This window comes from Leopardus geoffroyi, chromosome C1 (genome assembly GCF_018350155.1).
Source record: "Leopardus geoffroyi isolate Oge1 chromosome C1, O.geoffroyi_Oge1_pat1.0, whole genome shotgun sequence".
Classification (NCBI taxonomy): domain Eukaryota; kingdom Metazoa; phylum Chordata; class Mammalia; order Carnivora; family Felidae; genus Leopardus; species Leopardus geoffroyi.
The window spans coordinates 43,560,769-43,588,326 of record NC_059328.1 but is presented as its reverse complement, the minus strand read 5'-3'; the positions used below and the strand labels follow the sequence as shown (position 1 = coordinate 43,588,326).

At 41.6% G+C, this 27,558-nt stretch overlaps 2 protein-coding genes and 1 long non-coding RNA gene across 6 annotated transcripts in view; 2 read left to right on the top strand and 1 right to left on the bottom strand.

Annotated features, from left to right (window-relative positions):
* Positions 1-3,572, top strand: part of YIPF1 (Yip1 domain family member 1) — a 37,595-nt gene extending 34,023 nt beyond the window's left edge. For all 3 annotated transcript variants that reach the window (XM_045477469.1, XM_045477467.1, XM_045477468.1), the window contains one exon: positions 3,025-3,572. The gene's annotated coding sequence lies outside the window, so the exon portion shown is untranslated. The remainder of the gene's footprint in view (positions 1-3,024) is intronic.
* LOC123597920 lies at positions 3,407-10,516 on the bottom strand. Its single transcript, XR_006712306.1, has 2 exons — positions 10,407-10,516; positions 3,407-3,695 (listed from the first exon to the last, which is right to left on the bottom strand). It is a non-coding gene; the product is annotated as an uncharacterized LOC123597920 (long non-coding RNA).
* A 66-nt stretch (positions 10,517-10,582) lies between these two features.
* NDC1 (NDC1 transmembrane nucleoporin) overlaps positions 10,583-27,558 on the top strand; it is a 47,307-nt gene continuing 30,331 nt past the window's right edge. For both annotated transcript variants that reach the window (XR_006712305.1, XM_045477466.1), the window contains exons 1-7: positions 10,583-11,050; positions 12,336-12,456; positions 14,960-15,061; positions 17,953-18,127; positions 19,284-19,422; positions 24,295-24,403; positions 26,786-26,837. Coding sequence is in view for 1 of the 2 variants with exons in the window: in XM_045477466.1 (XP_045333422.1) it covers positions 10,688-11,050; positions 12,336-12,456; positions 14,960-15,061; positions 17,953-18,127; positions 19,284-19,422; positions 24,295-24,403; positions 26,786-26,837 (1,061 nt within the window). In the remaining variant the exon portion in view is untranslated. The remainder of the gene's footprint in view (positions 11,051-12,335; positions 12,457-14,959; positions 15,062-17,952; positions 18,128-19,283; positions 19,423-24,294; positions 24,404-26,785; positions 26,838-27,558) is intronic.

The window sequence follows — 27,558 nt, the reverse complement described above, 5'->3', positions numbered from 1 at the left end:
TCCTGTTCAGTGGGGAAGTGGTAAACTGCCAGATCGTTGTAGGGGTCTTGGCTGTTTACGGGCCTTTTCACTGTTCAGAGTCGGGAAACAGATTTGTGGTTTGCTTGGTTATTTATTTTTTTAAAGAAGATACATTGTGAGTTCATACCCAGCCTTTCAGTTCTTATGTAGCACTACAGAGTTTTCACTAAATCGCTTTTATCTTATATCTGCATCTCCTTTCTCACCTGAGGATCTTGCTTTTCAACAATACCAGCAGTGGTAGAATTGGCCTGTCACATAAGTACTTAATTGTTGTATCCAGGCACTCACAATGGTCTAATAATAACAGCGACAGCATTACCATTAATTACTGGGAATATTGCTCTAAAACCTTTTAATTTGTGTTTTGTTTTGTTTTGTTGCATTTTGTTTAAGTTCTGGAATTCCCCTCCCTGGCTCGCCTGCTTGGAAGCTCACTATTTATTCTTCAGGACCCACTACAGATACCCTCTCCTTGGGGAAGTTTATATTACTTACTCCTCTGTGCTGTCCTACAGCTCGTTGTATGTGCCTCTGTTATGGCAATTTTTTCTATTTATCGTAATCTAGACTGAGAATTCCTTGAGAATGGAGATGCATTTACCAGTATACCTGCAGCATCCAGCAGGCATTTGAGGAAAGCTTCGTTTTGAACGAGTGACAGTTGATACACCAATCACATGCACATATCCTCGGTTTGTTTGCCAGGTTACTTAGGAACTTTCATTCATTCAAAGAGAACTACCCTTTGCTACTTTTTGTTGGGTGACTGGGGTGAACAATAGTGATAAGTCCTTACCCTCACAGATTTTACACCTTGATTTTCTATCCCATGTGCTCAGACAGACTAGAAGGCCCTGCTAAATTTAAGAGAGAACTTCTGATTGGAGCACCTCCGATCAGGCTTGGGTGCAGGGCTGTATCGACGAACAGGACACGGGGCATGCCTGTGCCACAGTGGGGCCAAAAGTGGGGAGCCAAAAGTGGCCAGGAATCGGGTGTTCGGCAGGGAAGAGGTGAGGGGGTTCTGGCTGTTGGTGGCATTATGGGCCAAGTCTGGCACAAAGTATCATCTGACTTGCCACCCTCTGGCCCAAGCCCCAGGGATTCCCAGCCTCTGTCCCACAGGCTACCTATAAAGGTTGGCAGCAGGGCAAGCGAATTTTCTGTCTGCACTTCCTCCTCTAGTCTTGACATTAATTTGGAACAGGCAGCTAGAGAGATGAGAGAAAAAGAGTATATTTATGAAAATAAGTGCCTGCCCTGTGGGCTCGTTTGTCCCTACCTTTATTTAGCATTTCAGAAACCTGAGCTGATGTTTTCCAGAAGGCCAGTCAGGACTTTAGGTTCTAGCAATCCAGCAAATCCCAGCATTCACCCTTCTCGAACCACTTTTCACAGATATATTGTTGACAGCATTTCCCTTTTCTGGAGCCGGGCCATTAAGGTAGATTCCCCTGTCTTAGCCCCACCCTGCTAGTGTGGTCAGATGCCGACGTCTAGGTGTGATACTGCCCCTGATGGTTTCTAAGGAGGCCTGGCACATTCGCTTAGGTTCGAGGCCATTTATTAGGAAACCCTCTCTGCCACGTTTCTTAACCACCCGCCTGAGATTTAACTATATTTCTGGCGCCTTCTTTCCAAATTCCCATCTATTGCAAATCCCCAACTGGGTGTACCAACAGATGACTCAAATTTATTATGTTCGAAACTAAACTCACCCCTACCCCCATCAGATCCTCCTTGTATTTTCCTGACTCAGTGGAGGGCACTACCATCCACACCGCCCCTGACTTCAGACTAGGTTAGATTCTTCATCATACTCTCTCACAGTTACCATACAGTTGTAATTAACATAAGTAATGTTTTATGTATTTGTTTCCTCTGTAGTTTCTGCCGCTAGACTGTAATTTCTTGAGAGTTAGGACCACATCTACCTTATTCATCACTGTACCCAGTGCCTGACACATCTGACACATGAGTCCTCACTCAGTATTTGTTGGATTAATTAAGAAATCCGGGGGCGCCTGGGTGGCTCAGTTGGTGAAGCGTTCGACTTCGGCTCAGGTCATGATCTTGTGGTCCGTGAGTTCGAGCCCCGCGTCGGGCTCTGGGCTGATGGCTCAGAGCTTGGAGCCTGTTTCAGATTCTGTGTCTCCCTCTCTCTCTGGCCCTCCCCCGTTCATGCTCTGTCTCTCTCTGTCTCAAAAATAAATAAACGTTAAAAAAAAAAAAAAAAAAAGAAATCCAACCCAGTCACCCAAGCTAGAAACCTCATCATCAATGTAGATTCCTCTCTTTTATCATCTACGTCTTATCTATCAGCACAATTTGTCTATTCTACCCCTGAAATGTTTCTCAGATCTGTCCTATCAGTAACATACCTGGTGTTCAGTATCTAATCATCTCACATTTGGACTGTGGTAATAACTTTATGGGTTTCTCTTTTCTTTTTTTCCTTCTAATCTATCCGATGTGTAGCCAAAGAGGTTTACAAAAAATTATAAACGGTGTCACTCCTCTATTTAAAAACTTTTTGGGGGCCTCCTATTGTCTAAAAGACAAAATCTAAACTCCCGGGAGAGTGGGATCTATCCCAAATTTAATTGTCCTGCCTCATATCCTGCCATTGTCCCCTACATAACCTCATGTTTCAACAACCACAAACAGTTCCCCAGTTCCCAAATCTTTTTATGTGTCTCCATATTTACTTTCTTCCTCCTCTAGCACCTAACACAGCTGTCACAAAGACAAGACAAAGAAGGATGGGTGAAGGTAACTGTGGGGTCTGGTAGAGAAAAATCACTGGATTTCCAAAGAAACAGAGGAAAACTTTTAAAAATGTCATCTTCCCTCCAATGGTAAGCCTTGAAGCTCGTGAATCAGGGCTCAAGGCTGTCTGGTATTGAAGCTATACCTCTAACCATAAATACCGTCCTGCAGTTTAGCTCCTTTCCGTGTGGGGGACTCTTCATCTTAAAAGTTCCTCTTTCTGTTTTTCAGTTCTGTCTTATGTGTTTTGGCGTGTGTCTCTTTTGGACGTGCCATCTCCTGCAGGAAAGCAGAACGACCAAGTGCAGGAAAACTGATGCAATGGCACCACCTTTGGCATCTATCTGTAAGGTGTCACCCTGAAACCCAGTCATCTAATTTAACACACAGCAATTAAATGTTGTTCGGCGCCTGTGTCTTTCAGCTCTTCTTCCTCAACTGTCGACTACCATCGGGACTATGCCCTGATTTGGAATGGAACACAAGGGAACGTGGTATGTGTGTCTGCCGTTTGCCTCTCGCTGTCACGTGACATGCTTCACATTACGTCTGCCCTTGATACGTGGAATGGATCCATCCCGAGCTTCTCATGTCTTTGTTCGGGATGTTCCTCTAAGGTGATCCTCTCCTCTCCAAATGCTTGCCATCCTAAAGTGGCCAAACTGTATGAACTTTGGTTCGGATCCACCGGGAGCCTGAACATTTGTCTTTGGTGACCTGACGCTGAGCAAGCAAACCTAATCGTTGCAAATAAATACCTCATAGAATGTCTGTCTGCATTTCATGACTTTGGTCTCAAGTTCTTCCTTGATGTTTTATCTTTAGTATGCTGGAGGCTGCTGGGAATCTTGATTTATTTAATGCGCTAGCTGTTGGGATGTGGGACATTGGAATTGTTCTTCCTAGAAGTAGGGAACAGAAGGATTAAAGACCATGCTCACTTACAACCTATTCTGACACACACATTTTAGGAAAAACTTGGAGGGCACTTTGAGTGCCTCTTTGAGGTGGCATGACTCCTGGCTAGGGTGCCTTAAGGGGGGAAACCAGTGACGCCTCACGGATACTTTTAAAATACATTGTATTCCAAATGCGTAGCACCCAGGAAGCTGAGCTTCTGCCAAGTCAGGATTGCTGATTCCCTACTGTTCTGTTACCCTCTTCAGGAGAGAAATTTCCAATGTATTTCTGAGACAGCCACAAAGACGCACTCGGACTTAAAAAGCTGATCACACAGAAAAAGGAAGATGCTTACCAATTCCGGCTCCAGTGAGCTTAAGATGACCTTGGCAAACCTCCCATCAAGTGCAGAGTATTCCTCCCACTGACTTACTTAACACGTATAGGTTGTGCACCTACTATGTGCTGATCACCATTCTAGGTAGTGGGACTAGAGCAGTGAACAAAACAGACAAGGTCCCTGAGCCCCTGGATCTCACCGTCACATGATTACTGCCGGGCAGTCGCCGGCCTCGGCCTCTCCAACGCCGCCATCTCCTCCTCGAACAACTCCCGTGTGTACCTCTGCAGCTTTCACTGCTTGGTCCGAGCTCTACCCCTGGACCTCTCAGATCAGGTCTGAGCTGTCTTCCCTTTGTTGACTTCAGATGTTTGAAAACAGCTCTTCTGCACCCCCTGCGTCTTCTCCAGCTAAGTGTTTCTTCTTTTTTTTTTTTTTTTCTTTTTAATGTTTATTTATTTTTGAGACAGAGAGAGACAGAGCATGAGTGGAGGAGGGGGAGAGAGAGAGGGAGACACAGAATCTGAAGCAGGCTTCAGGCTCTGAGCTGTCAGCACAGAGCCCGACGTGGGGCTCGAACTCACGAGCCGTGAGATCATGACCTGAGCCGAAGTCGGACGCCCAACCTACTGAGCCACCCAGGCGCCCCGCTGAGCGTTTCTTTTATCTTCAAGGACTCTTCAAAGAACTTGTACCTTCTGGTCACCCTCTGAACTGGTACCCTGGTGCACTTTCTTTAAAACTTAACTCCTGCTGCCCAAGGCAGTGATTCTTATACATGTGGGTCCTGTGAATTCCCTGTACCGGCCATTTGCAACCTCCCCTTCCTGTCCCCTAGCAAGAGTGGCAGGACTTTCCTCCAATTGAAGAATAGAAGCATATTGTGAAATGATAAATCTATATATTGGTCTCTGTCACTGTTTCTGACCGAGCTGCTAAGACCCTTGCCATTTCCTGGATGATAAAGAATGTCTGACAGAGCTCCCAAATCTCTTGGAATTTCCTAGGTAGTGGAACATTTAAAAAAAATTTTTTTAATGTTTTATTTATTTTTGAGACAGAGACAGAGCATGGGCAGGGGAGGGGCAGAGAGAAAGGGAGGCCCAGAATCCGAAGCAGGCTCCAGGCTCTGAGCTGTCAGCACAGAGCCTGATGCGGGGCTCAAACTCACAAACCGTGAGATCATGACCTGAGCCGAAGTCGGACGCTCAGCAGACTGAGCCACCCAGGTGCCCCTGGAGCATTTATTTTTATTTATTTATTTTTTAAGTTTATTTATTTATTTTGAGAGAGACAGAGATGGCGCAAGTAGGGGAGGGGCAGAGAGAGGGAGACAGAGCATCCCAAGCAGGCTCCACACTGTCAGCTTGGAGTCTGATGTGGGGCTTGAACTCGAAACCATGAGATCATGACCTGAGCCGAAACCAAGAGTCGGACGCTTAACCGACTGAGCCACCCAGGCACCCTTTGTTTTTTCCTAATGAGGTGACTCTTGGGAGGCTCTGGAGGGGGCTGGTCACCAGGAAGACCAGGCCATGATTAGAAGCTTGGAACTTTCAGCCCCACTCCCCATTCTCTGGAGAGAGGTGAGGGGCTGGAAATGGAGGTAATAATAATCATGCTTATGTGATGATGCCTCCATAAAAGTCCCAAAAGGACGGGGTTTGGAGAGCTTCTAGGTTGGTGAATACAACCACATGCCCGGAGGGTGGTGCACCCCAACTCCAAGAGGGACAGAAGCTCCTGTACCTCGGACCCTTCTAGAACTCGCCCTGTGTATCTCTCCATCTGGCTGTTTATTTGTATCCTTTAAAATGTTCTTGGTAATGAATCAGCAATAGTGAGTAAACTGTTTTTCCTGGGTTCTGTGAGCAAATTGTCAAACTCAGGGAGGAGGTCATGGGAACCAACAATTTATAGCCAGGTCAGACAGAAATCATGGGTAACATGGGAACCCACTATTAGCAATTGATGTCTGAAGTCAGCAGGGTGGTCTTGTGGGAGGGTGCCCTTAACCTTTGGGTCTGTATTACCTCCAGGCAGTTAGTGGCAGAATTGCTTGGTGTGGAAAACCCACACGTCTGGTCACAGAAGTGTTGTTAAGCGTTAACGTGAAGGAGAGTAGTGAGTTTTTCCCAGGCACATATAAATATCCATGTTTGAGGGAGAATTTAGTTACTACTGAGTACTTTTAAGTGTGGTATGACTGGTAAAGTTTAAAAAAAAATGTTTAGAGATTATTTAATACATTGGTCAGGATTTAATTTCTAAGTAAGGATGTTAGACACAACCACCCTCATAAATTAGCACCATCATCTTATAAAAGAGAGAACATTATAATATCAAATAATCTGGAGGGGCATAATTTCAGTACTAAAGAAGCTGACTACTTTGTTCATTTTTTCTCACCTATGAAGGACCAGTGAACATTTCATGAACCAGACGGCCCTGCCATTTGGGGGCCCCTGCTCTTGGGACCTCCGTGAAGCACTTACATATTGTATTCAACCTTAAAAGAATTCTAAAAAGCAATAGCTTAAACAAATTAGTAGTTTTACTTTTCTCACACAAATAGAAGTTTAGAGATAGCCCCACCCAGGTTAATATAGCTGCTCCATGATGCCCCTAGGGAGTCTGACTTATTTTCATTTTTCTTTGGTTCAACAGTCTTTAGCATGAATTTGCCATCATCTGATCCCAAGATGTCTGCTGTCTTCCAGCAAAGTGTAGGCCGTAAGGAGTCCAGCTCCAAGCCAGAACCCTATATCTTTCAGGCTTGACCATAGACAGTTAGGGGCTATGTACCTAAAGACCTTTACCTGACAGGCTCTGGGAAAGCTGCCCACTGCACGCCAGACTAGGTGCATGGCCTTAGCACTGTGCTCTCTGAGGGGAGTTGCAGTCAGGGGCTCTGGGCTCACCCTACCACCACCCCAGCCTTGTTCTTTTGCAAATCTGCATTTCTAGCTCAGCTTCCTTCCTTTGGAGGCCTCCTGATGGAGCTGAGGGATGAGGGCCCTAGCCATGGCCTCTCTCAGGTGCCTCTGCTAGACCAACATACTCGGGGGTTGGGGTGAGGTTGGGGTCTTGAAGATGTTTTCTCCACTCTGACCCAGTATTCAGTACCCTTCTACCCATAGCCCTCTCCCTCCTCCTACCCTTCAGGGCTGTAAAATGGCAGGCGACTTTTGTTTAGGGATCCTTTGGCAGTAAGACCGTGCCACATCTGTAGCAATCCACCGGACCCTTGCCTGTCACTGTTCCATGGAGAAAAATGGAACATTAGGGGAGTCAGTGCTTTCTCCTATTTAGTGTCTTGCTTATACCATCACAGTAAATGATTAAGACTTGACTGTAACTATTCATGTTTACTACTCAGATACCTGGCAGCTCAGCTCAGCTTTTGACCGGAAGGAGGGAAAGGGCAAAAGGGGTTGACCAGTTGGACCCACCTTTGAATAAGCTTTCTCCAAAACTGCATTTAATGTCTTATGCTTATATCTCATTGGTCAGAACTGTATCACATGGTCATCCCTAGCTGCAAGGGAGGCTGGGAAATGCTCTTTAGCCTGGACACACGGCCACCCTGAAAGAAACCAGAATGAGTTTTAGACAGAAAGCTATTACATCTTGGAATTTTAGAAAAGTTAATGGATGGTGGTTTTTCCATTGTCAGTTTGATTTCACTGGTTGGCATCATATGAAGATTTAAGAGAAAAGAATTCTGAGGAGATGGCAGTGGCATTTTTGAATCTCCCCAAATTCCTCCATTAAAAACAGAACACCTGGGATAGCAAAACCAAAACCTATGGACAACATCTACAACAAACCTGGGTGACAAGATATCAAACCCCAAAAATCAAGCTGGTGGAAACCACTAGCAACTCAAAGACTCACATGGTATTAGCACTTTTGTGGAAAGAAGCAAAGGGAAGCAGCTCAGCTTCTGAGAAATCTAAAAATGAGAGAACCTCAAAATAGCCAAGAGGTACTCCCTAGAGAGGACAGTAGGCCAGTGGGAGAACAGCAGCTGGATTCGAGGGCAGTTTTGTGCAACCCAGTTTGCAGCTGACGAGCGCAGGGGGTCTGAAGTAAGGTCTGAAGAAGTTGGAGCAGTCCAGGTCCTGTGGACTCTCAAAACCAGCCGAAGGCTCTTTCCAGGACATCAGAGCAGAAACTGCAAGGAACGGGATACAGATAGAGTAGGCCAGAGATATTTGGGGCACAGAAAAGGGAAGTCAGACGAGAGTGGGGGAAGGGCACACAGCCAGGAGGTCTCAGAAAGTGTGAAGCCACGTGTTTGAACGCTTTGTGAAAACAGAAAAAGAATCTGTAGAATCTTGAATTTACGAAGCCAACCTAAGTCACCCATCCTTCCTAAGTGTGCAGGAGAACTAATTTCATAGAAAAATGAGCAACAGAAAGGACCGCAGTCATATCTTATCATGAAGTTACTATTAGAAAAATGAAAATACAGAGCAGAATGATATCCCTAATGATATGAAAACATTCCAGAAGACACACCCACAAAATCACATGAAAAGGCTAACTTAGTATTTCAAAATAAGCTAAAGTAAGTTAAGGAAATAGTGCAAGTTCCTGCTCAACAGCCATGGGGTAGTTGTAACAGCAACACTGGCGCTCCCTTTGTGTGTGTGTGTGTGTGTGTGTGTGTGTGCGCGCGCGTGCATGCGTGCGTGCGTGCTTATGGCTCTAATACAGGAGTAGCACCTTCATAATGTTTGCATAAGGACTCCCTCCTCCCTTTTGCTACTGCAACCCTATTCTTTCTCCCCTATGTTGTTCAGCCCTTCTAATACTTTTGTTATCAATTCTCTGCATTCAGTCCCTCTTTGATTTGGATAACAAAGTTTGTTGTCCTGAACAGACGCTTTCTGATGTAGTTACTTCCATTCATTCTTCTGTTCATTTAACAAACATTTATTGACTACTGTCGAATGTTATGGCATTTCAAAACAGTGATAAACAGGATAGACAAAGCCCCTGCCCATGTGAAGCTTATATGCTAGTGAGGAACTCAGACAATAAATAAGTAGTTACACATGATGATTTCACATTGTGGTAAGTGCTCTAAAAATAAATGTGGTGTAAACAATAAATAATTGTCTCTTGTATAAATGAAGTCAGGAGGTAAGGGCAGGTAGCCTAAGGATTGGTTTAGTTGCTCCAAATAATCAAGTCTCCTTTTATCCATATTCCATGCAGCTGGATGGAGGAAGGGTTTAAGAAGGAGCAAAGACCTTGGATACCTCTCCTTCAAGGGGAGTTTCTGGGAAGCTACCACGTAACAGTTTGAATACATTTTTATTGACCTGAACTCATCAGTCACCTGGCTCCACCTAGCGGCAAGGGAGACTAGGAAATGTAGCCACATGCCTAGCTAAAAATTGGGGATTCTACTTCTAAGAAGTAAGGGAAGAATAGATAGGGTAGACAACCAGTAGTCTGAACAAGATACTAAAGGAACTAAACACGGTAATCTGATCGTAAGTAACCTGGAGTGTTTAATTTTTTTTAATGTTTGTCTATTTTTGAGAGTGAGAGAGAGAGAGTGTGAGTAGGGAGGGGCAGAGAGAGAGAGAGACAGAATCCTAAGCAGGCTCCAGGCAGCCCGACGTGGGGCTCGAACTCATGAACCGAACCGTGAGATCATGACCTGAGCCGAAGTAGGACACTTAACCGACAGAGCCACCCAGGCGTACCTCCTGGGGTGTGTTTAAGGACACTCATTTAGACTGATTCTTTATAATCTTTCTCTACCACCAGATAGAAGGTTGTCAGATACCTGATCTACCTTTGTATTCCCAGTTTGTTCTTCAGTGCTTCAGACATGATTGATATTAACATGTTTTTGGAAGTGAATATAATCTTAAAGCAACTCAGGAAACCATTATTAGCAAACATTACAAAGCACTATGTGTGATCTCAATTTCTCTCACTAGACTGGGACTTTCTCCAGTCAGTAAATCACTGAATCTCTGTTACTACAGTACTGAACATTGACCATGGTATGTAATTGGGTATTAAAAGGTGTTAGCAGTATGCCTCCAGGGATCCCACTGAGGGCTGCTGCAATCAGAGAAGATTTCATGAAGTGGGACTTGGGTTGATAAAAACCTTTTTCCTTACTGGCAGGAAATTAATATTTTTATAGCATTTTATCATATCTTGGCAACATCACTGGATGCTTTTATTTTTATCTTTATTTTATAGGTGAAGAAATGGAGGCTAAGAGAGGGTCAAGACATTCCACTTAGCAAGTGGCAGAGCTGGAACTAGGAAATAGATCTTAGGAAACCAAATTCACCTTTATGGAAAGAAAATTTTTTCCATCAGTAAAATTAGTAAGTACCTCTGTGGAGAAGGCCACACCATCCTTTGATTTCACTTTCAGGCAGTCGATAAAGAAAACTGGGAGAAATAAGGGCCGATCATTTTGCCAGATCTAAGTGTAAAATTCCGGCCAATTGTCACTGTTCATATTATCGGCTTTATAAAAGACTACGATTCCCAGCATGCCACAAGGTACTTCTGGGAAGACTTCCACTCCCGGCATGCCGCACTTTGGAACTGAGTCCCAGAATGCAACGCTCCCCTTGCTCCTAGACTGCGGTCGAGACTACAGTTCCCAGCATGCAGCGCCGCCCCCAGTCTCTGGCGCCCCGCTGGTCCCTGCTTCGGGGAGACCTTTTGGACGCCAGAGGGCGGGTCCTGAAGTCCCAGCTCCCTTTGGGGAACGTGTCCGTGGGGCAGTTCTGGCGCGTTGCGCCTGTCCAAAAGAAGCCTCGAAGGGATTGGTTGGGGCCCAGGCCGGGCTTCGCTCAGGCAGCGTTTGAGGCAGCCCCAGCAGGGTCCTCGTGGGGCCTTTCTCCCTTTGAACTGCTGTGGCGGGCGGGCACACTGTCTCCTGCACCCCTCAGAGTCGGGGCCGCCATCACCATGGCCACGGCTGCGAGTCGGCCCTCCGCTGGCGGGTCGCGGGACATTTTGTGGCGCGTGAGTGCTGCGCGCGCTGTGGCGCGCGCTCGGCCCGCCGCTGCAGTCGGGCCTGGCGGGCGGGTGCTAAACGCGCGTGCGCGGTGAGCGGGTGGGTGGAGGGCGGCTCCAGCGTAGCGTGGGGAGCGCGTGGGGAGGGGGCGACCCGAGGAACCGATTACGGGAATGTGCTGGGGGCATCCCGAGTGGAATCTGGTTATAGGGTGGGCGGAGCGGGCCGAGGAAAGCTGATTAGTGTGTACGAGCGGGACGTCCTGAGTGACTTGTTATGGGGTGGGAGAGGAGTCCCAAGAGGAAGCTGGTTGGAATGAGAGGGATGACCTGCGTGGGAATTGGGGCAGGGAATGGGCAAGAGTTTCATGCAGGTGTGGTCTACCTAGTAGGTGCAAAATAAATAGCTTATTGATTACTAGGGTTAAGAAGTGGGAAGGAATGTCCAGAATTGGAAAGACTGTGGTGTGGTCTTAGCAGAGGCTGTATTCCAAGCTAAACGCTTTGAGTCCTTAAGTTTTACTTGTTCTTTATCACCTATGTTATCCATGACTGGTGTTCAGTAGACAGAAAACATGGCTGCAGTTCTTCTTTTCAAAACGTTCCCATTGCCACTGCCTTCCTTCAGGCACAGGCTGTAAACTTTGGCTGTGGGCAGTTGTGGTAGACTGCCTCCTAATTGTCTCTTGTGGGTCTTGTCCTTTCTGATCCATCTTCATTATAGCCACTTTACAAACACGAGAGTGTTTTTACCTTCCAAAATGTAAATCCGATTGTCATTTTCTTTCTTCAGACCCCTCAGTATCTCTTCTTCTGTTGACTTATTCGGCATTCTATCTTGTGTCTCTTAAGTGGCAGGCTCTGGTGATCACACATGAATACGATGCAGTAACTGCCTGATAATTGCTGTAGCTAGTAATGGAAACGCAATTATGATATGCAGATGATTCCCATACAGTATACATCTTTTAGATACTAACATATCTATCAGTTAAACCTAGAGAGACAAGTACAAGTTGCTGTAAAATACAGTTGTAAAACTAGATAAGACAATTCCTGCCCTTTCCCAAAGTGTGATATTTAATGTGGCATTGGACTCTGGACTAATACAAGAATCAGTTCAATGATAATTACAAGATTCTGTAGTTGTATGCAGTGTTATTCTTAGGAGTAACCGTTATGATCTGGGTGTAAATATTAGTGTTTAACGTCCTGTATGAAAAGATAGGATTTGCATAACTGGAATAACTGAAATAGTTTGACTTCATGATTGAGGGATTTTGTTTAATTATAGGTTTTGGGCTGGAGGATAGTTGCGAGTATTGTCTGGTCAGTGCTGCTTCTACCCATCTGTACCACAGTATTTATAATCTTCAGCAGCATTGATTTATTTCATCCTATTCAGTGGCTGTCTGGTAAGTGGTACTCAGTTTGGGGAAATCAAATTTACAGGACCTACTTCTCAGCATAAAAATTGTGTTATCAAATAATTTGTTTTTCATCACTGCCCATATTGATATGGCAAAACATTCACCTTGAGGTAATCTTAAGGCACTCCCTTTATGAATCACCTTTTCACTATATAATAATATTGGTAAACCTGTCAGACTGTATTATCACATAAGCAAAAAGATAATCAGAAGATCACATAAATGAAAACGTACCTTAATTTTTGTTTATTTGTTTGTCTTTTTTACTGCTTTTTTTTTTTTTTTTTGACATTGTCTTTTTAAGGACCAGAACTGTTCCTTTTATCTATTTAAAAATTTGGAATAGAAAATATGACATCTATCTCTTTAAAAAAACCTGTCTAAAATTGAGACTACTTCATTTCTATATTGTGATTAATAAGAAAAAGATGAGAAGAGAGAAAAGGGGGAAAGAGTTAAAGACTAAGAAACATAGAGTTAAATGCAAAGAGTGATGAGGAGGAAAAGATTGGAGCAGACTAAATGTTTCTCCGTGGAGACAAAAAAGTCACTACATTTATTACAATATGATTATGTTAATAATACGATCAATTATGGGGCGCCTGGGTGGCGCAGTCGGTTAAGCGTCCGACTTCAGCCAGGTCACGATCTCGCGGTCCGGGAGTTCGAGCCCCGCATCGGGCTCTGGGCTGATGGCTCAGAGCCTGGAGCCTGTTTCCGATTCTGTGTCTCCCTCTCTCTCTGCCCCTCCCCCGTTCATGCTCTGTCTCTCTCTGTCCCAAAAATAAATAAACGTTGAAAAAAAAATTTAAAAAAAAAAAAAATAAAAAAATAATACGATCAATTATTGCCATCTACTGTGTGCCACACACTGTACTAAGCACCTTAAGTATATTAGCTGTTATCCTTCCTGCAACCCTATATAATAAAGAGGTATTATCCCTACTTTATAAATGAAGAAGCTGATACTTGGTTGTATAAGTCTGTGCAGAGACACACAGCGAGTAACTGAACCAGAATTTGAACATTGGTCTCTGACTTCAAAGCCTGTGTTTTTCCACTATGCTGCACTAGAATTAAAAAGAGAAATGTTGCCAGGATAGGTTTTGAACTCTTTAAAGTTTAAAGCTTCTTGCCTAAGGCTAAGAAGCACAAGTACTCTTAATTCTTTTTATTTCCCTCTCCCCAACAAGAACAACAAATTTCTTTTGCTTTGGGAAGTGGAAAGTGTGTTGTTGATTTAACTTTCAGAAGAAAATGCCGATTTTCAGGGAGTCAGAAGCTTTACTTTGTGGTCTTTGGAGACATTGCTGCTAAAGAATTATAGTCGTGTTAAGTTTTTTGTTGAGACACCTCAGTCACTTCTTGCAGGGGTTCTACAAGGCAGATAAAATTAAGCCTTAAGCCAGCACAGGGATGGCAGGTATTTCTGTAACCACCTTGCCTGAGTCTGCATCGCTCGTTGATCTTGGCTGTCTGGTCCCAACCTCCGAGTATTGAGCACTGAAATCAAGAACCATTACCAGTTGTTCTGAATTGGCACTTAAGAAAAACTTTTTGCCATTTCATGGGCAAGGGTTTTTTAATCCTAGTAACACCTTCCCTCCAAATGGGATTTGATTTGTGCCATTTTTCTCATCACATGTTTCTCATCTCTTTCAACTTTCGCTCACAAAGTCTTTTCAGAGAAACTGTGCTCTTCCCTTTCTTATTTCTAGTCACATGAATCAGTTCTTTCATTCCGTTAGTTCAGTATAATGTTTGGCTTTAATTGTGAATACTTAACAAATATTCTTTACTAATCTTGGTCAATAAATTATACTCCTAAAAATTATAGGTTTTATTATTAAGTCTCAGCCTATACACCAAATATATTTCCTTGTTATTTCTCTTATTTATGTTTTTAGGTGTTTTATATACACATACATATTTTAAACTTGGCCATATTTTTGAAATGGAATATTTGCTTGTTCGGACTACTCTAAAATGTGAATGTTAGTATTTTACAGAATACCGTGATTTTTAAATTTTTTTAATTCAGCTCACTTAGATGATTTATGGATTATGCTGTTTCCAGAAATGTTGTAGGAGCTAATTGCATTTATTAAGAAGAGATATGAAAAATACTATTTATACATTTTAAGAGGAAACCTTGTTGGTATATTACTAAATGTGGTACTTCTCTCTTTCACACGATGAAATACATTTGCATATGGTAGTATTTTGTCTGATGTTAACATCTGGATCATCTAAAGGAAATTCTAGTATAATTTTAAAGGACCCAGAGCTTGGTGTAAGTAACTCACACTGTAGTTCTTGAGTTGATGTTCTGTAGGACCTGTCAGCAGGGTATGAGTAAATTCTTAAAGAAAAGATAACTTTTACAATGAAACTTGCAGCTGTGGTTCAAACCCCTTTTCTATTGCAGTGTATTGATCGTGACTACATGACTGAATGAATTTACTAATTCATCTCTCTTGTGTTTTAGATTCTTTCAATGATCTATATTGTTCCTATGTAATTTTTTACCTCCTGCTGCTGTCAGTGGTAGTAGTAATAATAAGTATTTTTAACGTGGAGTTCTATGCAGGTGAGTTTTCAAATGTTAATTGTCTTAAAAATATGTGACTTTATATTATTAAGGGCATACTCAGTGCATTTTGTACGTAGGTGTATATAACAGGCTTGTTTTGAGTCAGTTTGAGTCAGTTTAAGATATCTATACAGAATCATCTGCTTTGAATGTTTTAACTAAAAATTTATTTGAATGCCCGTTTCTCTGTGTTTAAAAATATTTAGAGGTTTGGGACACGTGGGTGGCTCAGTCAGTTAAGCATCTGACTCCCGATCTCAGCTCAGGTCTAGATCTCAGGGTCATGAGTTCAAGCCCCATGTTGGGTGTGAAGCCTATTTAAAATATTCAGAGCTCTTAGGACAAATATTATATGATTTCACTTATATAGTAGATTCCTAGAGTCATCAAATTCATAAAAACAGAAAGAGTAATGGTTGCAGGGGCTGGGGGAGGAGGGAATGAGAAGCTGTTCTTTGATGGACACAGAGTTTCAGTTGGGCAGGATGGGAAAGTCTTGAGGTGGATGGTGGTGGTGGGTATACAACAGTGTGAGTGAACTTATGCTGCAGAGCTACATGCTTAAAAATGGTTAAAATGGGAAAAAATGGTTAAAATGGTCAACTTCTGTATATTTTACCACAATAACAAAATTTAGACCTTTTAATAGTTTACAGCTGCTGTTAAAGCTGTGACTCAGCAGATGTATTATAAAAATAACTCCTTTATAGGGTAGGAGATCAGGACCAGATGATTTCTAAGGTCCTTTTCAAATATAAAAGTCTATAATTCTATAGTTAAAAAAAACAACAACAACTGTATGTTTTGCCTTGGGAAAATCACCTGCTAGATTCCAGAGCTTTGTATTTTTTTCGGTTTCTCTTTTTACTCTTTATGCCTTTTCTGATTCCTGCATCTGTCCTTATGGTACTGTAAGAAGCTTTTTCTGACACTTCTTTTTTTTTTTGACTATACCATCATCCCTCTCTTAGCTCTTCAGTAGTTGCTTCTTAGAGATGGGATAAAATTTCAAGTCCTACTCTGGATGTTATAATATATACCCTTTTCCCTTGCTTTCTTAATCCCTCATGCCTAGCTGATGGATCTCTTTTTCTGTTCAAGCCATACACAACTCTCCCTAGCTTATAGCATTGTGCTCTTTTACACAGTCCCACATACTCAGGTCATCTTGATGTAGATGCCACACTAGGGCTGTCCAGCTTGTCATTCTTAAAGCCTGATTAGTCACTTTGAATCATTCCTTCAAAAGCATTCTATGTGCCATACATTGTATGGGGATAAGAGATAAGTATTATGGTCCCACTTGTCCCCAGAGGATCTCAGTTAATCAAACATATTCAATTACAATACACTGGATAGTATGGGAATATATAGGAACACATTTACCCAGCATGGGAAGCTTCATGGAGGAGATGATGCTTAAACCAAGCCTTGAAGGATGAGTTGTATTTTTTTTATTATAAAGTTTTTTTTTTTTTTTTTTTCAACGTTTATTTATTTTTGGGACAGAGAGAGACAGAGCATGAACGGGGGAGGGGCAGAGAGAGAGGGAGACACAGAATCGGAAACAGGCTCCAGGCTCTGAGCCATCAGCCCAGAGCCCGACGCGGGGCTCGAACTCACGGACCGCAAGATCGTGACCTGGCTGAAGTCGGACGCTTAACCGACTGCGCCACCCAGGCGCCCCTTGGATGAGTTGTATTAATTGGGAGAAGGAAAATGATGTTCCAGGGAAAAGATACAGCACATAGAAAGGTTTAGGGGCACCTGGGTGGCTTGGTTGAGCTCCTGACTCTTGGTTTCAACTCAGGTCATGATCCCAGCATCGTGGGATCGAGCCCTGCAATGGGCTCCATGCTGAGTGTGGAGCCTGCTTGAGATTCTTGCTCGCTCACTCTATCTCCATCTCCCTAGGCCCCTCTCCCTCACTTGTGTGCTCTCTTAAAAAAAAGGCTTAGAGACAGAAGCTTTGGTATGTTCAGAACATTATAAGTCAATTGCACGCAAGTGGGTCTCATGGGCATTTCTGGGGGGCAGGGAGAGGGGATAGCAATCTCTTTTTCTAAATGTAAAACACCTAAGCCCTCTCCTTTCACAGGAATTTTTCATCTCTCTACTCTCTCTTTACTTGGAGTCTGTTAAAAGAAGAATGTATAGGGGCGCCTGGGTGGCTCAGTCAGTTGAGCATCTGACTTTGGCTCAGGTCATGATCTTACAGTTCGTGAGTTTGAGCCCTTGTCAGGCTCTCTGCTGTCAACATGGAACCTGTTTTGGATCCTTTGTCCCTCCCTCTCTCTGCCTCTCTCCAGCTCACTCTATCAAAAATAATAAATAAACATTAAAAAAAGAAAAGAATGTGCATATGGGTAGGTCAGGAAACCCTCTGCTAGCTGTTTTCAAAAGTCAAAGTCAATATCCCTCCTACCCACACTCACCTGCCCTAGCACACTTCCTGAAAACTGTTTTTGATTATCACAAGTATTAGAAATTCCTGTACAAGAATTTATTTTAGTATTCAGTGTTGTCATCATTTACTTAGTTTGTGGTTTAGTTTTTACAATTGGGCTATATATTGACAAGTTCAAATGCTGAAGTAAAGGTAACTTGTCAGAGGGCAAGCACTATCTTTCAAAAATGATCATTATTTGTTCTTTTATGGCACCTACAAGGTTGGCAGGGTAGACAGTATTTGAACTATTTTAATTAAACTATTTTAATTATTTTAACTTAGAATTCTTAATGTAGAGGTTTTCTTTACTTCACATTGATTCTGGGTTTCCTTTTGCCTTTGGAATATCTGTGCAAGGACGAGAGGGAACAATATGTTCGTGTCCCCTGACCTCATATGCTACAGGTTATAAAGCCACAGTAACGTGCTTTATTTGCAGTTGTGCCTTCCATTCCCTGCTCCAGACTGGCACTGATCGGGAAGATCATTCACCCTCAGCAGCTCATGCACTCATTTGTTCATGCTGCAATGGGGATGATGGTGGCTTGGTGTGCTGCAGTGATAACCAAGGGTCGATACGGTTTTCTTGTGGTTTCCTGCACTGGTACTGAGAGGTAATATGAAATATGTTTTCTCTATGGAACTTGTTTAGTTACTAACCCAAAGGTGACCTGTATAGGTTAATAGTTTGTGGGCATTCTTTGTTTATTCTAGACTTACACGGAAGGTGCTTTTATACATAACATCAGATGTTTTTGATATTTGTGCTTGTTGAATTTCACTAGTTTTTTTAAAACCGTTTTCTGTGCAAGGTGCTATGCTAGGTGCTGTTGGATTTGTGAGAGTGATTCACACATACACTTTTAACTCTTTGAGAGTTAAAAACAGTAAGGGAATTAAGACATGGACACAAATGGATGTGATAGAAGAGAAATAGGAATTTATGTGAAGTGGGAGGGAATAAGAAAGTAATGTGTACACATTAAACCTGTGGCAGTTCAGAAAGCAGGGAAGATCATTGGCTTCTTGGAGGAGGTGGCATTTAGGTTGGAGTTTAAGGAAGGATTGTGTGGGGAGAATGAAGAAAAAACTTTAAAATAATTACAACCACCTTCTTCAGTAGTCGTTTTATCACTTTGAAACTGATACATTTCTTGAACACATGGCCCTGATAAAAATTTCAGGTTGCTATTCTGAGCTTAAAAATAAAAAAAGATTACGGTAGTCTTAAGTTCCCTATTTTTTACCGCCTTTAAAATCTAGGGTTCACGAGTACTACTTAATACTTGATTTCCTTTTTCCCTCCCCCCCCCTAGTTACTATTACATAGGGCTTTTTTTTTTTTTTTCCCTAATGTGATAAATTTTCTTTAGTGAAAAGGGTCCTCTTGAGGGATTGCCCCTTTAGAAGAGATAGCACAGAGAGAAGGCCAAAGGCATGACCTCTCTAGCAGGCACGCACCATTCAGTTCTAGCTCCTCTCAGTCCAAATGCAGCGTACCTGCTTGTAAGCAGTGTTGCGTGCTATCACAGGGCATGTTCTTCCCGTTGGCAGACTTCCACAGGAAGAGCTAAGGAGTTAACCTTTAGAGAGGTCAAATTCTCATGCATCCGGGAAAGGGTTTTATTAATCTTTTGCCCACATTTAACCCAAAATGAACCATTTAGTTAGCATTTGGGGCATGTCTTAAGTGATTATGTCAGAGTTTGAGCTTTCTAAAACAGTGGTTTGTGTCCTTGACTGTTGAATTAATTACCTTTTTCTCTCCAGTTTAAATAGCCCTGCTGCACAAACCTGCTTAAATGAGTATCACCTGTTTTTTCTCCTGGCTGGTGCATTTATGGGCTATAGCTACAGTCTCCTGTATTTTATTAACAACATGAACTATCTTCCATTTCCTATCATACAGGTAAGATATCATTTGAGCGTTACGTTATGTCAGAATTTAGCAGAGTTAAAATTGCCTTCGTATATGTGTATATAACTGGCCTCATCTGATTGATTCAAGATTTGATCAACAAAACTTAGGACTGAGATCATCAAAATGCCATTTGGAGAAGAGTGATTTGTTTTCATGAGACTTTAGCATATGTTTGAGAGCTGTAGCTGCCCTTCACACTGCCACTCTGAGGATACTGCTTTGCCCCACTCTTTCCCCTGCTGCTAGGTAGTGGCAGTTGCTGTGACCTAGCAGGGCTGGGGGAGGAGGAGGATGACATTCATGCAGTGTACTTCTGTGCAGCTGCCAGCTTCCTTTTGCACCTAAGAACTCATGGGCTTGAGGATGTTCACGTAAGTACAGAATGCCAGTTACTGTCTCAGATCTTTTCCAGAATTAGGCATGGTGTATGTAAATAAATCAAACAGTTTGACTGGTTTGACTGAATAGTTTAAACTATCTTTCAGTTAGGTTTTTAAAAATCTAATCTGGTAGGAGTCTTTGGTGGAACTCAGAACCACCTCCTTTGGCAGGAGGGCGAAAGATCGGTTGAGATTTCTCCTGTGGCGTGAAGGCTGTCTCCAGACTGTTCCCACTCTTCCTGACTGTGCTCTTACTCGCTTCATTCCTGTGCTGTGGCAGGCTAAGGACTGGGCTTTGGAGCAAAACTATTAGAACCAGCCCTTTCCCACTGAGACCCAGTCTGGTGGGGAGGGAGGGATGTGCAAACAAATGATGTATCGTGAGAGTGTGAGAATGTAGATTAGGGTTCTCCTGATTTCACTGAAAGTCCCATATGCCTGTTGCTTCCATGAGAACGATCTGTTAAAAATAGACCTATTGCAAGGAGATAGCGCTCACAGAAAAAGCTGGCGAGGGCACCTGGGTGGCTTAGTCGGTTAAGCGTCTGACTTGGTTTCGGCTCTGGTCATGATCTCACAGTTTGTGGGTTCAAGCCCCACATTGGGCTTTGCACTGACAGTGCAGAGCCTGCTTGGGATTCTCTCTCTCTCCCTCTCTGTCTGCCCCTCCTCTGCTCATGCTCTGCTTCTCTCTCTCAAAAATACATAAACATGAAAAATAAACATGAAAAAAAAAAAAAAAAGAACAGGAGCTGGCCCTTACCTCCTTGCAGTCTGTGAGTGTATGAAGGAGGAGTCCTGGTTAGAAATTCTTCACATCTTGAGAAGGTGAATTAAAAGCAGAGTGTCAGCTTTGCCACCTTAAAATTTTAGGAGGAAAAACCCCCAAATTCTGTACAGAAATGTCCATGCTAAATCATATTTGATCCAAATGTAATTAAGAATATAAAGAATAAAAGTGTTAGAGAAAAACGAGATACCCCGAGATCACTTTCTCCTCCATGAACCTCAGTTGATGGCAAAAGAGTACAAGTAGGAACGGTCCGGTAACTGACGGTGCCTGCCTGCCGGTAGAGGGTTACCGCTGTGTAAAGTCACGTTTGTTTTTTTGTTTCTTTTTTTTCTAAATGTTTATTTTTGAGAGAGACAGAGTGTAAGTGGGGGAGGGGCAGAGAAAGAAAGAAAGAGAGAGAGAGAGAGAGAGAGACAGAATCCTAAGCAGGCTCTGAGCTGTCAGCACAGAGTCGGACGTGGGGCTCGAACTCATGAGCCGTGAGGTCATGACCTGAGCCGAAGTTGGATGCTTACCTGACTGAGCCACCCAGGTGCCCCAGTAATGTCACATTTGTAAAATTTTACTACTAAAGTTTTTGTAATTTCTTTTGATAAAATTTTATTTTATTAGAAATAGAGACAGAGTGTGAGCAGGGGAGGGGCAGAGAGAGGGAGACACAGAATCTGAAGCAGGCTCCAGGCTCTGAGCTGTCAGCACAGAGCCCAATGCAGGGCTCGAACTCCAGAACTGTGAGATCATGACCTAAGCCAAAGTCAGACGCTTAACTGACTGAGCCACCCAGGTGCCCCGTCCTTTGATAAAAATTTAGATTTATTTTTATGCCCATGAAGTTTCTTTTCTTTCTTTTTTTTTTTTTTTAAGTTTTTTTTTTTTTTTTTTTTTTTTTTTTAGTGTTTTTATTTATTTTTGAGAGAGAGACAGGGCATGAGCAGGGGAGGAGCAGAGAGACAGGGAGACACAGAATCCGAAGCAGGCTCCAGGGAGCCCAATGCGGGGCTCAAACTTGTGAACCACAAGTTTATGACCTGGGCTGAGGTCAGATGCTCAACCGACTGAGCTACCCAGGCGCCCTGAAGTTTCTTTTCTAACGGTAATATTCAGCTTTGGCTTCAGATTCAACTTTGGCAGAACATTGACTTTTAACATTGGGCCATTCTGTATTTGGCCAAAATCTATTTTGGGGGCATCTCTCATAACCATGAGTGTACAGGAACAGTGTTGTTTGGTCTGCCCAGGTGGGTGTTATTCTCCAGCCCCGGGGATGGTTGGAACAGGGGTTTTATGGGTGGATGCAGTGGAGTAAGGGAGGTACAGGTTTTTGGCAAGAGTAGTTGAAATGATGGATCTTTGTAACCAGGATCATAGTTTCTCATCCACCAAGTTTGTAACTGTCTTTGCCTGGCTGGATAGATTTGCCTCTTCAGAAGATTGACGGGGAAGGAACATACAATAGCTTAGCCTTCTTTGATTAGCCCTAAGAGCATGGTGCACATCGTATGACCTTTCCTTATGCACTTCAGTTGCTAAGGAAAGCAATATTGATAGGAACTTGCAAGCTTAAAGTGAGATCAGGCCCATTTGTTCTTCTGAACCTCCATAAAATGAGATGATGGTAATAGCTGTTTACTTTTTTTCTTTAACTGGCCAAGCTGACCAGAGAATGTTAGACCTTAAATTTTTTTTTTTTTTTATAAGCACAACAGCATTATTATTAGCATCACCATCATCATTATTTTTGGTGCTGCCTGTCAGCTTACGTCCTAAGAGTAGAGTGGTAACACTATTTTTATTATAAAATATTCCAATATCGTAGAACAAAAGTTTCCTTTAGTCATTCTGCTGCCAATCTCAATCTTTGCCTCAGAGATCACTGTGACCAGTTTAGTGTATGTTCTGCTAAACCCTTTCCTGTATAGTTACATATATATTATATATATGTAGGATGGAACTTCCATATATATTTTGTAGGATGGAGCTTCCATAAAGTTTTATATGGTACATATTATTCACTAACTACTGTTTTCATGTAACAGTATGAAAAATTAGCTCTTTTTAAAAATCTAATTCTAAGCAATTTACCATTAGCCTATTAGTTTTTCTCTAAACTAGCCTATAGAACTACAACCAGTTCCGTTGTCCTTATTGAGTTCTTAATGATAGACTGATGGGGAAGAACAGAACATCAGCATGGAGTAGGAGACAAAGAAGTGGATGAACATCAGGACAGGGCTTGGCAAGCTCTAGGCCAACAAGACTGAAAGTATTAAGTAAGATAAGATTTATAGAGCCTGGCACATAGTTAATACTCAGTGAAGGGTAGTTTATAGCCACATCACAGAAGAAACCCACTAGGGAATTGGGGAGCATGAAGAGGTTCTATTAGTTATTCTCTGCATATTTACTGATATGCCTACCTCTTTGCCTAACCTCTTTGGATAGTTGTGAGTAGTGGTTGAGGTGAGAGCTTCAGTAGGAACAGTATAGGAACTATAGCCTTTCTATTGGGAGATTGAGGTAAGAAGGTAGTAGCACCCAGTGGCTGTGCATAATTGTGCCGCTCTGTGTCTTAGACTTTGAATATATCCAAATAAACCAGGACACTTGGAACTGTGTGGTTAGTGACCAAGTATTCATATGGGATGCTTTTTGAAAGATACTGTAGGAGTTCACAGACACTGTATGAAGCTGTAATTTCCACCTGAGTAATACAATTATTTGCTCTTCTTTAGCTCCTGAAATTCCTTAAAGAAGGATCAGCCATAATAGAAGTAGAAAAGAAGACCAGAACTTGGGAAATTCATCTTTGCTTCACTAAATTTCCTTTAGATTCTGTCCAATAATTTAAAAATATTTTTCCATTGGCATTTTTGGGGCAGGGAGGGGAGAGGAAAGAAGCAAACAAGCCTTATTTTACAAGAAGTGTAGTTTGTTTTTTTTCCAGGAAAAAAGCATTTCATATTTTTTCTTAATTGATTTTTCTCTCTTAGATGATTAGAATAGAACATACCCATTAATGCACTGTTTGGCTGGGTCAGCCTTCTTATCTCACAGATAATTAGGAGACATGACTTGCTCAGTGCTACACAGAGAGGAGTACTGAAACTCAGGTCTCCCGACTCAGTCTCGTGTCTTCTGCCTATTTTTCTTGTAGACAGCATTTGAAAACATTGAGTGTAGAGGCAGTATGCAGAAGATTGTAGTCTCTGAAACCAGCCTGTCTGGTTTAAAATCTCAGATTTTCCTTTTGCTAGCTGTTAAATTGGTTAAGTCGAACCTTGGCTTCCTCATTGGTAAGATGAGGATAATAATGGAACCTCCTTCATAGCGTTGTACTTAGAGTAGTACCTGGTACATGCTAAGTGGCCAAAGAATGTCAGCTGCTGCTGCTGTGATTATCATGTTTTTTGTATGTACACACTCTATTTCCATAGTCTTTAGTATAACTATAGATATTGTTAATTTTGTCATTTCTGATCTCCTGTCAATGAGATGTTGTATATGTAAATATTAAATATTTTAACATCAGAAATTGTTGATTTTTTACCTCTGGAATAAACTTCATCTTTTTATGCAATGATTATTTTTTTTTTATTATTATGTGGACTGTTTTAGTGTTTGCTTTAGAGTGAACTAGAACCTCTACTTGGAAGTGTCCTTTGATTCTGTTTTTCTTTTTTTTCTCAGCAATACAAGTTCTTGCGCTTCAGGAGATCTCTGCTCTTATTAGTTAAGCATAGTTGTGTGGAATCACTGTTCCTGATTAGAAATTTCTGCATTGTGTATTATTTTCTTGGTAAGAATTTCTGCTTTTTGATACAGTGTATGTGTTAGCTCACAGCTCAGAAAATGTCAATTAACCAAGTCATTTTTGGTTTTGTTTGTTTCTCAATTGTAGGTATGTGACTAGCCTGATTCAATGTTTAGATTGTTAAAGAGTATTTATTAAGTTAAGGGAAAATATTGTTAAAGAAAATGTATGTACAAACAATGGAATATTATTCAACCTTAAAAGAGAAGGAAATCCTGTTATATGTTACAACATGGGTAAAACTTGAGGACAACATACTAAGTGAAATAAGCCAGTTGCCAAAAGACAAATACTGCATGATTCCATTTACATGAGGTGTTACTTGAAGCAGTCACACTCTTAGAAATAGAAAGTATAATTGTGGTTGCCAGGGGCTGTGTGGGGGAAGGAAAAAGGAGAGTTGTTGCTAAGTGGGTAGAGAGTTTCAGTCTGCAAGGTGAAAAAGTTCAGGAGATCTGTTGCACAAGGTGCATATAGTGTCTGTACACTTCATGGTTAAGCTGGTTAAATTTTGTTGTGCGGTTTTTACCATGATAAAAAAAGAAGAAAATATATGTCATTTTGTCATTCTATAAATAACATACTCTTTTTTTATAACCTTTTGTAACTTGGTACTAATATACTAGAATATCCTGCTGCTAAGGGAAACATAGAATTTATTAACATGAATTTTAAGCACAGAAATATAGCTTATTTAATATAATGAGGCAGATCAAGATGAATGGAAAACATTAATCTCAATAGCAACATGTAATAGTATAAACAAAATTCAGCATCCTAAAATACTGTTTTCAGATTACAGGTTTCCCGCATTATCTGAAAGTGGAGTGTTCCTGGGAAACTTTTTGTAAGCTGAAATGGCACAAAGTGAAGAAGCAATTACTGTTGATTTATATAGAAAGATTAAAAAAATTTTTTTAAATGTTTATTTTTGAGAAGACAGAGTCAGAGTGTGAGCCGGGGAGGGGGCAGAGGGGGGAAACCCAGAATCCAAAGCAGGCTCTAGGCTCTGAGCTGTCAGCGCAGAGCCCGATTCAGGGCTCGAACTCAGGAACCCTGAGATCATGATCTGAGCTGAAGTCAGATGCTCACCTGATTGAGCCGTTCAGGCACCCTGATATGGAAAGATTTTTGAGTATCCCAAAATAAGCTCTCTTAGGCTTTTCTGATACTTTAGGACGCATCTTGCTAATGGATGCACAAAACAAATTGAGATAAAGCACAGATGCTCACAGACACAGTTCAAAGCTTTGGAGGCTTGATGCTGAGCTGCAGGAAGGAGCCTGGTGGGGCTGCTCTTGCTGCTCAGGGTGTGCTGCCTCTATACAGCAGCTGTTCGGCTTGGTGCAGAACAAATGCTGAATGTTGTTTTCACTTTTCTGCCTTTTTCATAAATTCGGATTTCTTTCAGTTAGAACAAGTGCTAGCGTAGGCCTTTCATAAAAGCGAAGTGGCATAACATGAACTTTCAAAAAGCAGGGGTATCTGCGTAACTTTCTGATCCTACTTTTTTCTATGGAATCATTTTATAGAATTGTTTTTACTCGGTATGGGCTGTTCTGTTGTCCACTTCTTTCATCCTTAGTTTACATAACCCATTGTTTTATATAGCTCTTACAACTGTCATTCTGATGTTAACACCTTGTTGTTTTTTTATTAACCTACTCTCTTCAGCCTGGATGTTTCCCCACCATTGTACATTTGGGCTGACATAGCAGCCGTGTGACTATTTCCGTGGTCAACTATTTCTTCTAGAACTCTGTACATGTTCCATTCAGATTTCATTTCAGATGTTAGCACTTTTCATTTCTTTGTTGCACTTGGGTCTTTTTGGCCAGTTTCTTTCAGTTATTCATTTTTATAAAATGTCATGTGGGCTTTTCATAGGAAACAAGGAGGCGACACAATGTTATGCTTTGCTGTCTGCGCCTGAACTGAATAACAGATGTCAGTGACCAATCACAAACAGACTTAGAAAGAAGGGATGTGATTAGTCACAGATTGTGATGTGTTTCCATTATCTACATACTGATTTGTGTACTGAGAAGCTGGAAATATATTCAGTTGCTCACTGTAAATATGCCATTGGCAACTGAAATTTGAATTATGCTGTTGGGGGACTAGTGTGATTTAACTAAACCACCACTGAAATATGACTGAAATATATGCATAATCAGACCTGTGCAAAGCAAGGACTTCCTGTATTTAGAAATTATTCTCTTTTCCTGCCCATTCCTGATCAAACAACCTAGCGTTTTGACCCAGGTCTTAGTGTCTACTTGGTCATCTCATCAACCTCATGTTACAAAGTATGATTAAGATTTGTTAACTTTTTATGTTTATAGCATTGTATTTTTTTCCTGTCAGGCCATATTCCCAAAGCTTGGATTAGCACTGCAATGGACCTTCAGATAGATGAGTAAGTGATATATGAAAAGTCTGATTTTTAAATCTGTTAGTTTCCATCATTGTAGGTGTTTACCACTTTCCAGGTATTTTGTTTAGATTTAGCCTTTAAATTTTTAAAGTTGCAAACCAATTGTATTCATTTTGGAATATACCTAGTTCATATAACTCAAAATTCTAGTGTCATATAAAAGAGTATACAGTTAAGAATAATCCTTTTGCTCCTGTCTCTAGTCACCAAGGTTCCTCTCCCTGGAAATTAGCAGTGATAATTTGTTTTTTTGTTAGATATAGCTTTTATATTATAGAAAAGTGGACTTCTTGGGTTGTATGGGCATACCTCTCTTGTTTTTCTCCTCAGTAATCATTCTCTGCTATTGTGGTAGGTAAGCACAGTGCTATGGTATTGTTTTCACTTTACCACTAAAGAAACCAAAATTGAGCAGGGTCATATGACCAGTTGAAGGTCAATAAGTGATAATCGAGTGGCAGCACTAGGTGTCTTACTCTGGTTCTTTCCCATGTACTTTGCACATAGATAAGGCTTTAATCTTTATTTGGAAAAAAATGTAAATTTCTCTATCAGTATTTGTTCTTTTAATTTTTATTATTCTACTGTGAGACTTTTTATATCATGTAGATTTAACTAATAGCATTTTGGGGGGGGTGGGGATGTTGACATTTGTAGGTGTTTGAGATATTACAGTTTCTACATTGTGTATTTCAATTTCTAA